The following is a 15,164-nucleotide window of genomic DNA, read 5'->3' on the forward strand; positions in this document are numbered from 1 at the left end:
TACCTGACAGAGACAGCCCTGACATCCTACGACATCATACACACATGTCAAAGATCACATTAGACCAGAGGAACCTGTCGGTGACCCTGCCCCTGTAGTTGTTAACCTTAGGCGTGCCATGACCCGTCATGCCTCACAGTTGACCCCACTCTCCACGCATGTGACTGACATCACTTCAGAGGAAGTGGCTGCCTGGAATCCCCCTGGAGCCATCTGTGAAAGGTTAGAGCGTATAGTGTACAGCCCACTGTACCCAGAATTGGAGCTGAGGGGGAAAAGATAGGGGGTCGAAGGTAGGGGTGGGGGGGGTCATGAGTTTCCATGGGGGAAGAGAAAACCACCAAGCACTAATAGAGTTATGCGTAGCGGACGTGGTTTGGAAGGACGATGAGGAGGGGTACCCTCCTGAGAACAAAGCTTTCAAATAGGTTTGAAACCTGGTTGGTCAGATATGCTCTCTTTATTGGTCATAAAACGTCTGGGCAATTATCTTGGATGGTGTGACAGAGGTTCAGAACATGAAGTCTGCCATAACGATGATGCCATCTGCCAATGACAGCTCGACTGCTCAGGTCAGAGCAGGGATGTGTAGGGACTTAAACTTGTGAAGGTCATCTCCAGAGAAATACCTGAGATACTTCTGTCGATCCATCTTCTGACCTATGTGTGAGTGTGTGTGTATGCAAGCATCTGTAAGCCTCTTCCTGAGAAGGAGATTATCATGTCTCCAGAAGCCTGCAAGGGCCTGAGAAGAGAGAGGCTGGCGGGATGGCAGCCCGAATCAACACTTCTTTGATGGGACATGACTCATAAACACAAAACTCTAAATACAGACTCGCAGAACCGAGACTTCAGCCAAATATTCCTGTTAGAAGTACCAAGATATTTAGATGTCGTGTGAAAAGAAACAAAAGCAGAGAACCAGAGAATGTGTCACAACAAACCAAGAGGGGAGAGGAGAGGAGGAAGGGAAGAGTGGAAGAGAGAGGGGACTCATGTGAGAGGCTTGGATCAGCTCTAAGCACTGTTCTGCCCTCTACGTTATATTCTCTTGTATTGTCGTGCTAGCTGACTCAGTGTGTCACATCAAAATACCCCAGAACCTTCAGTATCCAGAGCTGTCTCTGCTGAGGGGAGGGCTGTGCGGTTTGGGAACGTTCACCCACCAGATCCCCAGTGGAGGAGAGAAGGGGTTGGGGGAAGAAACCACGACATGCAACAGTGTCTGCGAGCGCCTGTCTCCTGCTCTGTTCCCTTGTTGTGTGGGAGCTCTTCTAGGTTCAATGGAATGGACTCTCTGGCTCCAGTAAATCACAGCTCTGCCAAGCCTAATACCCAGCCTGTCTGTCTGCGCCACGCGCTGGCCTGGTAGTCCTGGCACCAAGTGACCAGCACAGTGGTCAGGTGGTTTGTGGCAGGATAAAGTCCATGACAAGCAGTTTAAAAACACTCTCAAACTCGCAACTCATCACGCATATTTAATACAATTTAAAATGACAACACACACATGGAACCATGCATCTCTGGGCACAATACCGGATAGTATACTAAAATGGGAACAAAAACAGAACAAATTATTATTTATTTTGGCACAGTCAGCAAAGCTATGTTTTATAAAGAAAACTGAACAGGCTTGTTGTTTTTCAGTGGTGGGGGATCTAAGACAAGGTTGGTAGAGTTTCTGAAGGTTATTCTTGTCCTAACACATTAAAAACACCTATCACAAACCATTACCCCCATGGCTAACTAGGTAGGTGACACAAACGTGGAATGCCAGTGTAGATATACGCAGAGTATCTTAAAAAACATCCTAACCACAGCAGGACAGGTCGGCAGCCCCTTGAAGCCTGACAGAAGTCCACATCCCAGCACGCACCGTCAGGCCTCCTCACAATGGGAAGCTGTTGCACGGAGACCGCTCTCCCATGGATGCACGGTCGACAGGAAATCCCCTGCCACCGCGCCCCGTCTCTCACATCTCAGAGACATGACTTCAGAGGCTGCCGTTCTCTCCCTGTGATGCTTCCCCCTATGGCGCTCTGCCTTCTAGGTAGCACCTCAAGCAAGTTGTGCTCAGTGCTTTGATTAACCAGGTCATTGTTCTGACACGCGAGGAAGGAACTTCCCCTAACAGACAGTCTTTTTAATGACATCGTCTTCCTGGTTATTACTACTGGTTGACCCTCCATCAACTATTCCCCCCTCGCCTGACACGTGCACACACGTGCACACACACGTGCACACGCACAAAAATCCGTAGAAAACAAACAACAACAGCAACTCTGTTCTTCCATTCCCCATCCTTCTAGTGACAGTTGAACTTTGAACGTCAGAATTTGACAGTTACAGGTCCACCAAACACAACAGCAGTTGGACGGCGCTACAATCAATTCATTCAGTTGCCCTTCACTCTTCAGCTTTCTTTCAATTCCAGAACCATGCTCTGACACGGTATCTCTCTCCAACCAGCCTCTGTTTTGTTTTGTTTCTTGGGCCCTCTGGCTTGTCTCTGGTTTCTACTGCTGGGCAACTGTGTATCCTGTTGTTCAGCGAGGGCCCAGAGACCTGGAGGTCCCCGCAGCAGCTCCCAGCCGTGTGGCCGTTCACCCAAACACAACCATACTCTCCCAGGGGGTTCTGGGTAGTGCTGCTACAGTAGCGGAGGAGAGGGGCTGACATATGGCTGGCAGGCGGCCAGGGTAGGGTGGGGTGAGGGCGGGGTAGGCGAGTGGAACAGAGGCTCCCTTAAATCCTTAAAGTGAGCTTGTGAATGAATGGAGCAGCGGTTAGTTACAGTCGACCGGAGAGGAGAAAGAGAAAACAGCGGAGATACAGAGGATTCAGTTTCAGGTGCTTGACTGCTCCCCTGCTGCTGCCTTTGTGTGTGTGTCTGTGCACGTGTGTATATAGTGTGTGTGTGTGTGTGTGTGTGTAGTATTGCTCTTGTCTCTTTTGTGTCTCAGGTTCAGAGGAGGGGCAACAGTGGAAAGGAAATCAGATACAGGCAGACTCCCGGCCACACCAGAATGTGTGGCCTGTGTAGTACAACTCTCACTGCTCTCTTTGGGAGTTCCTTCCTCTGGGAAATACACCTGAGGTCTATCCCCTAGAGGTGCAAACACACACACACACACACCGTGTCAACAACAGATAAGTAGTGAAGGGGTAGAGAAGAGGGATTACTGTGTTGGGACTCAAGCGAGTTTTGAACCTCTGCCATATGGCGCACATGTATTGTCATGGAAGGTATTTGATTCTATGTTGTTTTATTAGGAAAACAGAGCAAAGTTAACGTAACATACCAGTGTATGTGCTAAGATCTGGGTGGCTGACTGTAATAATTCACTTCAACTGGACTGAACTGGGAATTCCTACAGTGGGGATGTTGTGGGATACACTGCTACTCCGATGCTTGCACACACATTCTCTCTGTAACACTCACACACACAAACACAAAACCTGAGCAGGGAGTGTTTGTAAGGTTATTTGACTGAATGGCCCCATCTCCAAGGCAACGGGATCACTCCATCAGTTCATTCAAGGAACAGATGGTGGATGTGCAACAGGCAGCATATGTTTCAATGAACACACGCACACACACACCTACACACGCACTCACACACACACACACATACATACACGTACACTCTCACATACAAAGACTCACACATGGATACACACACACACATGCACTGATCTTTACACAGTGACACACAGACACACACACAGACACTGAGTGTGTATTGAGGAACAAGCAGCATATGTTCCAGTAGTCAGTGCCTATTCATACAGTGCAAGGGGTGGGGAAAGCAGGGTTGGGGGGAGGGAGGGAGGCAAGGGGAGGAGGGAAGGAAAGAGGGAGGAGCTGAAGAGGTGTCTCAGTAACATAACCTTACATCCTTTTCATCCGCTGCGGCATTGTTCCACACCACGGAGGAGTGAGAAAGACCCTCGGAGGTGACCGGGGCAGGGGGATCTGTTTGAAGACACATTAACACATTAAGACACAGTCCCTTTACTGACAGACCATCACACCTCCTCTCCCAGAAGATCACTGGAGGGTAGGGGGTGGGGTGGTTTTGGAAGAGGGGAGAGATTGTTATAGGCTGATTTAACCAGTATGAGTGTGTGTGGGTCACCGTGGGCACACTGACCAGAGCATGGTACGACTGTTTACTTGGTCTGCACAGAACTCACTCTCCCTTTTAACTCAACCCACTAAGTATATGCCAACAGTCAGCCAGCACTCTACGCTGCACGCCACTCTGGGGTCTGTTCTCTGTCTTTTTCCTTCTTTGGGTTTCGACTCTGTGGAAGTGGGTCCATAAATACACCATCAACAATCTGGAACCGGTTCCTGATTTCTCTCTCTGAAGAAAAACACTATTTATAGTCTGAGCCATATTTACCCTGAGCTATAAGTGGACAATACAGTTTGCAAGTATTTTAGGCATCCCAGATATGTAACTTTTACACTATTGTGAAATTTCTAATCCCAACACTACAGTATGTTTGTGCGACAAGAAGCAACATATGTTTTAATGAAACACTACTACTGATTATACACAAACCAGGACCAATGTACACTCAACCAGTCAGTCCAAAACTGTTGTCCTCCTACATATAAAACGGAGATTACATTGTTGCTCTAGGTATGGTGTGCAGGAGGGCCATTGTCTTCACCCAACCTCATACTCTTGGAAACAGACACGATAACCTGCCAAGTCCTGGGTTTGGATGCCAGAGAGACATGCTGCGCTCCTCCCCCTAGCCTCCCCCTTTTACCCGTCATCCCCCTTTTGCCTCTCTTCCACACCATTTTCCCTCTTTGTCCACCTCCCTTTTTACTTATCCACCCTTTCACCAATCCTCCATCAAGCCCTCCACCCATTTTCCTTCCTCCTCCCCAAACCCAATGTCTGTACAGTTATGGCCCTGAAGATGGATGTGCCCCACCCCTGTGCCGCCACTCCCCCCCGCCCGTCAGTCACCACATCCCCCTACCCCCTCCCCCTCCCTCCCACCACATCCCTTCTTCCCTCCACCCACCCCCCACCCCCCACCCCCTCGGCCAGGACCACAGCCCCTGTGGGCCAGAGGGAGGCCAGAGAGAGAGACCAGAGAGAGAGAGAGAGACAGAGAGACCAGAGAGAGAGAGACCAGAGAGAGAGAGAGAGAGAGAGAGAGAGAGAGTGAGAGAGACCAGAGAGAGAGAGAGACAGAGACAGAGAGAGAGAGAGAGAGAGAGAGAGAGAGAGAGAGAGAGAGAGAGAGAGAGAGAGAGAGAGAGAGAGAGAGAGAGAGAGAGAGAGAGAGGGCCTATATTTACCATTAGCACACAGGCAGCCAGGCCGTAATTAACCAGGATAATTGGGGGCTGTGGAAGCCGGGGAGCCATCGTGCCGCCGCGTCTCTTGTTGTTGTTGATACCATTTATCCATGTCTCTTTATAGACTAACATGCTAACACGGCTTGTTTAGCTTCACTGTACCGCCAAGGTACGCCAACAGACCCACCGTATGGTTCCGTTTCCAGCCACCAGCATTGTGACTGAGGCCTAATGTGACACTGACTGTGAGACACTAAAGCTACTCTTTCCAACTTCGTACTGTGCCCGTCCAAAGTGAGGTAGCATACCTTCCATGGTACAGCAGTGGGGAAGCAGGATCTCTGAGCCCCTTCGCCAGACAGAGCACCGGGATCTCACCATTGCTTGATCAACAAACTTCTTGTCATCTTCCTCCTGTCATAAATCACGCTGTGTCTTTCCTGCTCAGTCTATAGTCTGACACACATGTGAACGTGTATGTTGTCACACACACTGCCTGTGTTTTTCATTCCAGTGTGTGAGGCTGGGAGGGGACTCTCTCTAGAGGAAGGAGCTGCTGCTCTCTGACCACTGGCTCTGTGGAACTTTCTCCATATCCTCTTTCCTCTCTGGCTGCTTTTATGATGTCCCTGTGGAGGAATGCATAGGCAGACACTGGCATAACTACACACAACAGTCACTGCATTTCTGCAGTCTGCAGTGCAAGGCATTCGTATTACATTATGTCAAATTGAGTATTTATTTTGGAAGGTTTCCAATCCTACTGTTCTGCCTGATGAATGTAGGAAGTAACGTCTACATCCACAACAACAGAGCGGAGAGTTGAAATGGAACTCTCAAGAGAGATCAGAACAAATCCGATGACAACTCAGCTCACGTGACACGTTTCTCTTTTATTTAACCAGTTAAATAAACAGATCAAGAAACAGGTAAATCCACTGACCAGTGCATGTTTGAAGTGGCACACTTCAAGCTTGATTTGGCTAGAGTAACTGCAGCCCCACCTCTCAATTATCCCTCCTGTTTGCACACACTCCATAGGAGAATGCAGCCAATCTTATTCCGCTGAGTCAATACGTCCTAGGATTTGAAGTGCTTAATCCCACTGGTTTGCTCTCTCAGACACTTCTCTCATCATCTTCTCCTCTTCTCCTTTGTTTTATCAACTGATCTCTACTTCTCCTTTCCTCTCATCTCAGTCACATTCCAACTGACACCCAGATCTCATTTTTCACCTACTCTACATCTCCTGTAGTTGGCTTGCCAGAGGGCTGACTGGATGGATCAGTGCCCAGGAGTCGTCTAACCCCGCCTGTCTGAGAGATGAATCACAAATTAGAAATCCCTCTCTCTCACCCTCCGATCCCCTGTCCCTCTCTCCAACCCTGACCATAACTCAGGGCAGACCTGAACCAGGGTCCTGAAAGTGATTGTACTGGGTCCACCTGGGATAGGAGAAAAACACAAAAAGCGTGTGAAAGGGACCGGATGGACATTAACAGCAGCTGGCAATGACAGTGTGCGACACAAGCAAATGACACTGTTCCATGGCCTTAGTCTAACTCTAAACACAGGGCTTACCTGGGGGCTAGCTGGTATCTCTGTCGGTTGGGGGCTCTGGCTCTCGGTCTGGAGTGCTCAGTCCCTGTTGTGGCTCCTCCGGGCAGCTGGGTGTCTCTGTGCTGCTGGGTGTCTCTGTGCTGCGGGGTGACTCTGTGCTGCTGGGGGTTTCTCTCCCCCCGCTGCCGTCTGTCAGTGACCGGCTGCCCTGAGGACAATATAGAGACATGCAGCATCTGAATGCGGATTTAATAACATAGTCCAGACTCTCTGGATAAATGTTCGCTGAGGAGACAAAACATGAAATATTCTTCCAAACACAAACCATGCAGTTATATCCCTGTGACCATCAGCGCCACCGCCATGAAGCCACAAGACACACACAAGACACACACAAGACACACACAACCACGCACACACATGCACACGCGTAAACACAAACAGAAAGCCCTGCCTGTGCCCTACAGCACAACTCTGGGGTAATCATTACTGGCAAGGGCTAGGACATTAAACAAAAAAACATTGTAGCAGTGCAAAGTCGACAAAGTGTAACGGCTACACAGCAGAGAAAACCATGTGCAATCAAAGTGTGATCAAAGTGTGTCAACATCCATCAGATGGTGCCCCAGCCGTGGCCAAGATCTTCTTTGTTTGCCTTCCTCTAAACATTTGTGACAGCCTACGTTGATCCCGGAGCATGGACTCTTGTGTCGTCTAGATGTAGACTCCTGTTATACAGGGATGCCTCAATGTATCTAGGACAGGGGGCATTTCACCATCTAGTTAGCAATGTTACTGAAAACAGAGGAAAGAAATGTTTCACCTCTCACCCAAAACTGCAATCGTGGATACAATTTTATTTGATCAATCTATGATGTTATCATGTTTTCCATGAATACATGCAGAATGTTTATCCACTATAAGGATAACCTTATGTACCCTTGAGGCTTCGAATGTATTCATTTATTTACGATTGCAAAAAGGTCATTTGGCAGATGAGCTCAAAGTACAACAGTCTGAGCATGAGGCAGCTACATTGCACATTTAGGCATGTTGCTCAATGTCAGAAATACAAACACATGGATACAATTTAGCTGGTGGGTCTGTCTTTTCATCTACGTAGCAACCACAGGACGCGGGGAGCCATTGCGGAGCAGCGGTCTCGAGGGGCCTTTGTATCGGCCTCGCCATATAGTAATTTTGTTGTCTTGTTATGTTACTTAATATAGAGCCCCGGCATATAAAAAGACAGCCCAGAACCATTTCTGTATGACAAAGCAGAGTAACGAGCCAAGAAGAGCTCTGGGCCTGCTGCCGGACACCCACATGGATTCCATTAACACACTGACTGCTGGGTATTGTAGTCCCAGATGTTTAAAACTCCATACAGCCACACCCTCAAGACTACAGCGCCATTTTTTGCGGTTAGGCCACTGTGTTTTTTTATCCAGTATTTTGCGTTTATAGACAGAAGATTGAGCTTCATCATCCTGTTATCCTTTCTGTTTGTCCTCTCGTTGTAGCCCCGGCAGGTTGAATCTCACCTGGGAGTGTTGTCCTGGGTCTGGGGATGGACTGGACAATTCTACCCTTCCTTCTGCAGGCCTCTAGAACCTTCTGTCTCAGGCTGACAAACGTGGAGAGCCAGCAGGCCTGGGGTGAGACAATGAGAATAAGAAAAGAAAACATGACCAACAACACATGAGGTCTCCTCTTTCTGAAAGACACAAACACACACACACACACACAACCCCCTCACATTGTCCTCCAGCAGCAGGTGGTGAGGTGTGCCAGTGTGTGCCATCAGGTATTTGGAGTGAAAGAGCAGGCCGTCAAAGGTGTGCCAGGGCATCAGCTCCTCCATGGCCAGGGGCTGACCGCAGGCACTGTTAGCATCCAGCAGATGGGTCAGGCCGCGCACAAACAGAGAGCCCAGCTGGATCGCCCGAGAGTTCACATGAGGAACCTAACAGAGAGGGAGGTGGGGAGGGACAGTGAGAGGGGGGAGAGGAGGAGAGGAGGAGGGGGTGAGAGGGGGTTCGATAGCACAGAGAAATGACTGAAAGGGCACCTGCAGGAGCAGGTGACTACAGACGCAGTAGCAGCAGGCAGATGTGTTTGTGTGTGTGTGTGTGTGTTCCGGCTATCAGGCAGCTGCTGCTCTGAGATTAGAGATTACATTGATCACTGATTCACTGTATATTAAATGCCTGTCATGGATAAGGATGTGTGTGTGTGTGTATGTGTACGTGCACATATATGTCTGTGTGTGTGCATAATGTCTGTGATTGTGTGTTTCAGGAAACACACACACACAGACACACAAACAAACACACGCTCAACCAGTCTCCTTGCATACCAGTCTTTCTATCTCGGCCTGTCTGCCTGCCCGCCACCTGCTCCAACTCAAACAAAGCCTAAACTATTACAAACAAAAAGACTGCTTCACCTACAACAAACAAAGAAACACCAGCCCCTTAGGCCCTGCAGGCACACTGGCCAAGACAAAGACCGCTCATCTCATCTGACACACACAGCAGTACGCTAGAACACACACACACACACACAAGTCTGTCTTTCGGAGTACATCCAGGTTAGTGTGGTAAACAGTGTGTATGACTGTTCACACATGGATAGAAGCAGTTCAATCTCAGTGCCTTTACTCGTGGGGCACTCCTGGCTCAGTCGAGGGCCAGTTTGGAGCCTGAGTGGGCACGTTCTCTCAGTGTGACTGTGCATAGAGGCAACAGCCAGGAAGATGTCCCTGGAGAGACCTCTACCATCTGGCTACCACTCTTAACCACCCTAACCCCCCCCCCCCCCCTGCACACACATTCAGCCCTCCACTCCTCTGTTCTCCTCTCCTGACACACCCTGTTGTCAGACCCCCCCCCCCCCCCTCCCTTTCTCCCCGTTTCAGGCAGATGTGACAGTATCTGTCCTGGTGGGAGCCAAACAATGGTTTGAGGCAACAGGTGTGTGTGTGTGGAGTGCTGGAGTGCACACACACACACTTTTCTAATGACCTTTTTCAGTCCAGCCATTCAACACCTGCTGCCAGAGTACCCTTTAACGTGACATCTGTCAACCACAAACACACTTTTATTACCGCACATACTCCAGCATCTACTGTTTCACTGTGAATGTTCTTAATCCTGGAACATAAACAAACACACCTTCACAACAAACACAACTTGGGGTGAGCACAAAGTTAGCACCAAACAATGAAGTTGAAGGTTACTGACGTAGTTGGACATTATATATTTGGTTAACTTCCATGACGTTGAGGTTCATTAAAGTTCTCAAAGTGTTACAGACAACCCTGGGTGAACATTTTTACCCAACTTCCATTGAGTTGGAAGAGGACGGGGGTCGTAGACAACAGTTAGTGTCTCTACTAGGAGTAGCGGGCGTAGCAGCGTTTAAATCGGGCAGCCCCGAGCGTAAATAGCCCTGTGGTTGTTGTCAAGGACAGCTTGGAGGCTGTCGCCAGGCAAAGCAGCACATCGTTCTGAGGATCTGACCACAATCACAGTCATTTAAGGAGGAATGTCGCAAAATGTCTCCCCCCTCAGCACTTTCCATCGCCAGGCCTTCATATATTGTGAAATAATTCTTCTCTTTGTGGGTTTGTCAGTATGTCACTAGAACCCTCCCCTCATTTTGACCTCCTGAGAGGGCATTATCTAAAGGGTCTTTTTGTTTACTAAAGCTCACTGATGGAAGAAGGAATCCTCTTACTTGTATAAATACAGCTTCGTACCCCAGACACACTTCACCTCTGGAAGACTTTTAAAGAAAAATCCCTCAATGAATGCTCAATTTGAGGCCTAGACCTAATTATTGTGTACCAATGAGCAGTAGAAAATGCTAATTAGGCGAACTAAATGCCATAATTAAGAAGTAAAAATAAACAGCTAAAAGACTGGCGGTTGAACTGAAATCAGATTCAGGGAAAAGAGTCAGCCATGTATGTGCAGAGCACCAAAAATGACACAAAGACTTGAGACATTTGGTGAAGTAATAACGATGCAGGCACAGAGCAGTGGACCCATCCGGGGCTGCAGAGGTCCACTAGTGACACACTTATTGGCCGAGCAAGCAGACACGACCACGGCCAGTAGATCAGCCATGTGAACTCACTGCAGTGTGTCGTAGCTGCGTGGGGCTCTTGGACCTGAGACAGACGGCCTGGCTCAGATAGGCGTCTACATCCTCCAGACTGAGGCGCTCCACCTGATAGACACACACACAGATAGACAGACATGAGGAGAGAGGACTGTTCATTAGACTAACCACAAACACAAGGCCTTGCGTTCAAAACAAACAGCTGTGAATGAGAAGGCACTGGAGGTGCATGAATAATGTATTAAGGCCTTGGAGAGCAGAGAAGAGTCCTACTATTGTCCTCTATCAGACACTGATAGCCTTCATTGTCTGGAGAGAACCCCGAATAAGACCCGGGTCATAGCGCTACTACTGTCCCCCCATCAAGAGTTCATATCTGGCAGCAGAAGCCAACAATGCCATCTTGTCATAACAATGGACAGCAATATAAACCAATACAAACATCAGCACTGTCTAATGACTTTGGGGAACGGTGAATATAAACTAGCCATTATGGTACATGGTTGAGAGTTGATGACGTTTGGTTAAAAAAGACCGGCCCATACTCCAGACATCAATACAGGCTAGCTTTCCCTGATGTATATCAAACCTTCTGAGTAAAAGCCATATTGAAATTATAGGTGCACTTGGAAGTGACATTGTAAGGCTCAGGGTTTGTTTAGGTCTGTGTTGAGGGAAAGACAGGCCTGAACCCAGCCTTCACCTGTTTGGTGATGTAGGTGACCAGACAGAGTACCGCCAGGAGAGAACCTTCTAGTTGGCCCTGCTCCACTGACAGCTCCTCACAGCCAAACACTGACAAGAAGCAAGTCAGGCGGAGACTAGATGATTCAGGGTCCTGCCCAAACCACAACACCTTCAGATCTGGTTGTCCACCTAGATGGTAAGAAAGCAAAACAGAAAGCATAAGATATGATCACTCTGTAGGATGAAAACACTTTGTATTCCTGAAAGCCATCATTGAGTAAAAGACTGAGTAGTCACAGGTGGTCAGTAGTCTCTTTTGTTGGTCTTCCAGATCTACGCTGGGTGATGCTGTACCTGGGCGTGTGAGGGGTGCAGGATAGACTATGTTGGGCTGCTTCAGTGGGCTATTGGGGAACACAAACCACTCTTTGACTGTTGGGACATCTCCATTGCTGTCTGCTTAAAAAAAACACAAGATATTACAAGATATAACGACTCACATACTACACACCAGTTGTTCAACAACAGCATGTGTGTAATGTAGTTGTTTTTGTATCTCCATAAAATCGCCTACAAATATTCAACTCCCTGTATCCAGCACAAGGCAACGAGAAAAAGCATCCATGAGCAACATTTCCCTGTGGGTTAGCAACAGGCACCTGGGTGTATTGGGAGCAGGATTCCGTAGATGTGCTCCCTGCATGGTTGAAACACCAGAGCCTGGGGAGCCAGATCCTCATCCTCCTTATCTTCCAGGGTGTTACTGCACTCCACCATGCCATTGTACAGCACGTTGTACACCATGAAACCCTCGCATCGCGCGTGCTTCTCTCTGGCTGCCTGTCAGCGAGAGAGAATGGTGCAGTTGACTCACTACAACAGTCACACAACATGATTGATGTTGGTGATGATAGAAAAATGTGTACACCACATTGAGGAGTAGAGGTTTATGCGTGCCACATGGTTATCTGTTTAAACTGATTACCTGGAGGACTTCCGGGCAAACGTATCTTTCCATTGCACACACAGGACTAAGGGGAAAGGAGGAAACTAGACCCTCCCACAGTGACTGCTGCCCTGGCAGTAGGTAGTACTGCAGTCCCATCTGCAGCACCTGCCTGTCTGAGTCTGAGAGATCCAGACCTGCAGGACCCAGGCATCCCCGGGAGGAGAATATGAGCTGGGCTACAGCCAGGACCTTCTCCCTCAGTGGCAGATCAGAGCACGGATGCGTCTTCCGGTAGATCGCCAGGGCTCTGCTACGCACATGCTGCATCCTTGCTTCTGGCACCACATCGTTTCCAAGGAGACACGCCAGGAGCGGGAGCTCTGCCATGTGCAGTTGGAGGGTGTGGCAGAGGCAGTCTCTGGAGTACATCATCGTGGTCATGCGGTCAAGACGCAGCTTGTTGACTGACAAGTAGGGGGCACTGTCATAGATGAGAAAGTCAGAGTCCTGGCCTAGTATGCCCATGCAATTCTGCTGAAGGGCGAAGGTAGCAATCTCATAGTCAGCCTCTCGTACAGAACAGTGGACCTGTTGGCCCAGGGAGCGCAGAGCAAAGAGGGAGAAGGTGGACAGTGCCGAGGGCAGACAGAACAAGTCCCGGCCTGGCTGCTGCCCCTGCCTCTTCACATGGGTGAACAGTCTAGAAATGTCCCTGTTTACCCTCTGCCTCCGCTTTATCCACTCTGCCCTCTTCTGTTCCTCCACTACACCATCAAAGAAGAATACTAAGCGGATCCCTGCAGACGTGAAGGCCCCCACCCACTCCTTCAGCAGATGGAGAAAATGCTTCCACTGGCCCCCATGGACCCAGGCTGGACAGCTGTACCACTGCCTCACACAGGCCATACCGTCCACCACTAGTGTAGGAGGATTGGGGTCACTTGTTGAGGGTTGATTCCTGACATGCTGGCTGGCCAGTTCTCGGAGGTGCACTGGCATACAGCCCTCTTGACAGCACTGTTCAGTGAAAGACTGCAAACCCTTCACACCCATCTCTGTTCTGACATACGATATACAGTAATCCAATAATGTTCAGGATACATGCATGATGCTGTCACTCCCAGTTCTGAACATGTCTGACAATCACGGAATTACAGCATATTCGTTCAAACAATCCAAGCAACCACGAAATTCCATGGCATGCGTGTGTGTTGCATGCTAAGCGGAATGCTAACAGACCTTCCGATATGTGAAAATCCCTGCCTCACTATCCTATAGTGAGTCAGGTGAGAGTTTGGGTAAAACGTTAAGATGAAAAATACAAACCTAATTGTTCTTAAAGGAAAGAATAATGTCTAATACACACACTTTTAATATCTTGCTAGACACTTCAACAACGATGCTAGCTAGTCAGCCTACGATTTCCTGTTTTGGCACGCTGTATTTCGTCACCACGCAGCAGCTCAGCAGCTTTTGTAAACAAAATACACGTGCGGACTCGACTCTCCTAAAATGTTTAATGTAGACCAGAGTGGTCATTGGTCACCAGACTTAATATTTATAACACTTTATATAATAATTCAGTAAATTTTGTTAAGCATTTAGGGTTTTCATTTTCTTTTAAGGAAATGTGGCATTTCGAAAATAATTTTTTTCCTACAGGCCCAGAAAGGCTCATCAATTAACGCTACAATGTGTTTCTAAATGTTGTAGCTATTAATTTCGCATTTTAAAAATCAATTGGTGAGCTATACTTTATTCAGTTTATTTGTAAGTATAACTTTATGGACACAACTGTGTTATTGAGATGAGAGAGCTCATACAGGATTTATATTGCAGCGCACACAAAGCCTATTGTCGCGTTCTCTTGCAAAGTGTGAATGGGTAAGAACATATGCGCGCTGTCACTGCAGGTGACTACATCTGTTCATCACTGGGCAGATGCTCGGCAGGACACGGGGAGTCTTTCTAAAGGGGCACCGCCCCGTACAAATCCGCCATTCAGAGAGACGGCTCAGTGTCGTAATTCAGATTGCCTTGCCGGAATTGGGGGTGAAGAGCTTATTTAACGACGACCTGATGGCATCCTCCAAAAAGACACAGCACCCTCGTCCCAAGAGTGCAATACTTGGGGAGGTCTTCAGTGTAATGCATGAACAGTTTCACAATTGACAAAAGGTAAAATACTTGTAGCCTAACGGGGTGTGGATCCAACATAATAATATTCCCAACCTGCTGCCTTATTTTCCCAAAGGAGCGACTGTTTTGATTTGCAGTCCCACTCACTATTGATCGGCTCATCCCCTCTCCCCTTGGATCTGTTCCTTCCCTCTTCTCCTCCCCCAAGAGCGGGGTTGACTCAGGGAAAAACAAAACGTACTGAACAGAGGAGGCAGATGCTCTTCGGAAAGCACGCGACTGCCCTCAACTCTGCAGAAGAATTCATGAGTGGTTCAGCAGTTAACCCCATCCGTCCGGAAAGAAAGCACACACACACACCACAAACAACGG

General features: G+C 48.4%; 1 protein-coding gene across 5 annotated transcripts; it reads right to left on the bottom strand.

The window, feature by feature from the left end:
- Nucleotides 1-3,670: 3,670 nt before the first annotated feature.
- On the bottom strand, nt 3,671-14,082 carry fam120b (family with sequence similarity 120B). Of its 5 annotated transcripts, XR_006956782.1 has the most exons (11): nt 12,690-14,082; nt 12,364-12,544; nt 12,002-12,160; nt 11,721-11,893; nt 11,033-11,125; nt 8,649-8,855; nt 8,434-8,542; nt 6,911-7,097; nt 6,686-6,774; nt 5,330-5,958; nt 3,671-3,976 (listed from the first exon to the last, which is right to left on the bottom strand). XR_006956782.1 is itself a non-coding variant. In XM_047030011.1 (10 exons), exons 1-9 carry the CDS (start codon nt 13,704-13,706, stop codon nt 6,726-6,728), a joined length of 2,175 nt encoding a protein of 724 aa, XP_046885967.1. In that variant the 5' UTR covers nt 13,707-14,082; the 3' UTR covers nt 5,288-5,958; nt 6,686-6,725. The 5 variants fall into 5 exon arrangements, 3 of the variants coding, with proteins under 3 accessions (XP_046885967.1, XP_046885966.1, XP_046885968.1); XM_047030011.1 differs by lacking the exon at nt 3,671-3,976 and having other exon boundaries at nt 5,288-5,958; XR_006956783.1 differs by lacking the exons at nt 3,671-3,976; nt 5,330-5,958 and having other exon boundaries at nt 6,013-6,774; nt 6,911-7,092.
- Nucleotides 14,083-15,164: the final 1,082 nt, after the last annotated feature.

Source organism: Hypomesus transpacificus, chromosome 11, assembly GCF_021917145.1.
Source record: "Hypomesus transpacificus isolate Combined female chromosome 11, fHypTra1, whole genome shotgun sequence".
In the NCBI taxonomy this organism is placed as follows: domain Eukaryota; kingdom Metazoa; phylum Chordata; class Actinopteri; order Osmeriformes; family Osmeridae; genus Hypomesus; species Hypomesus transpacificus.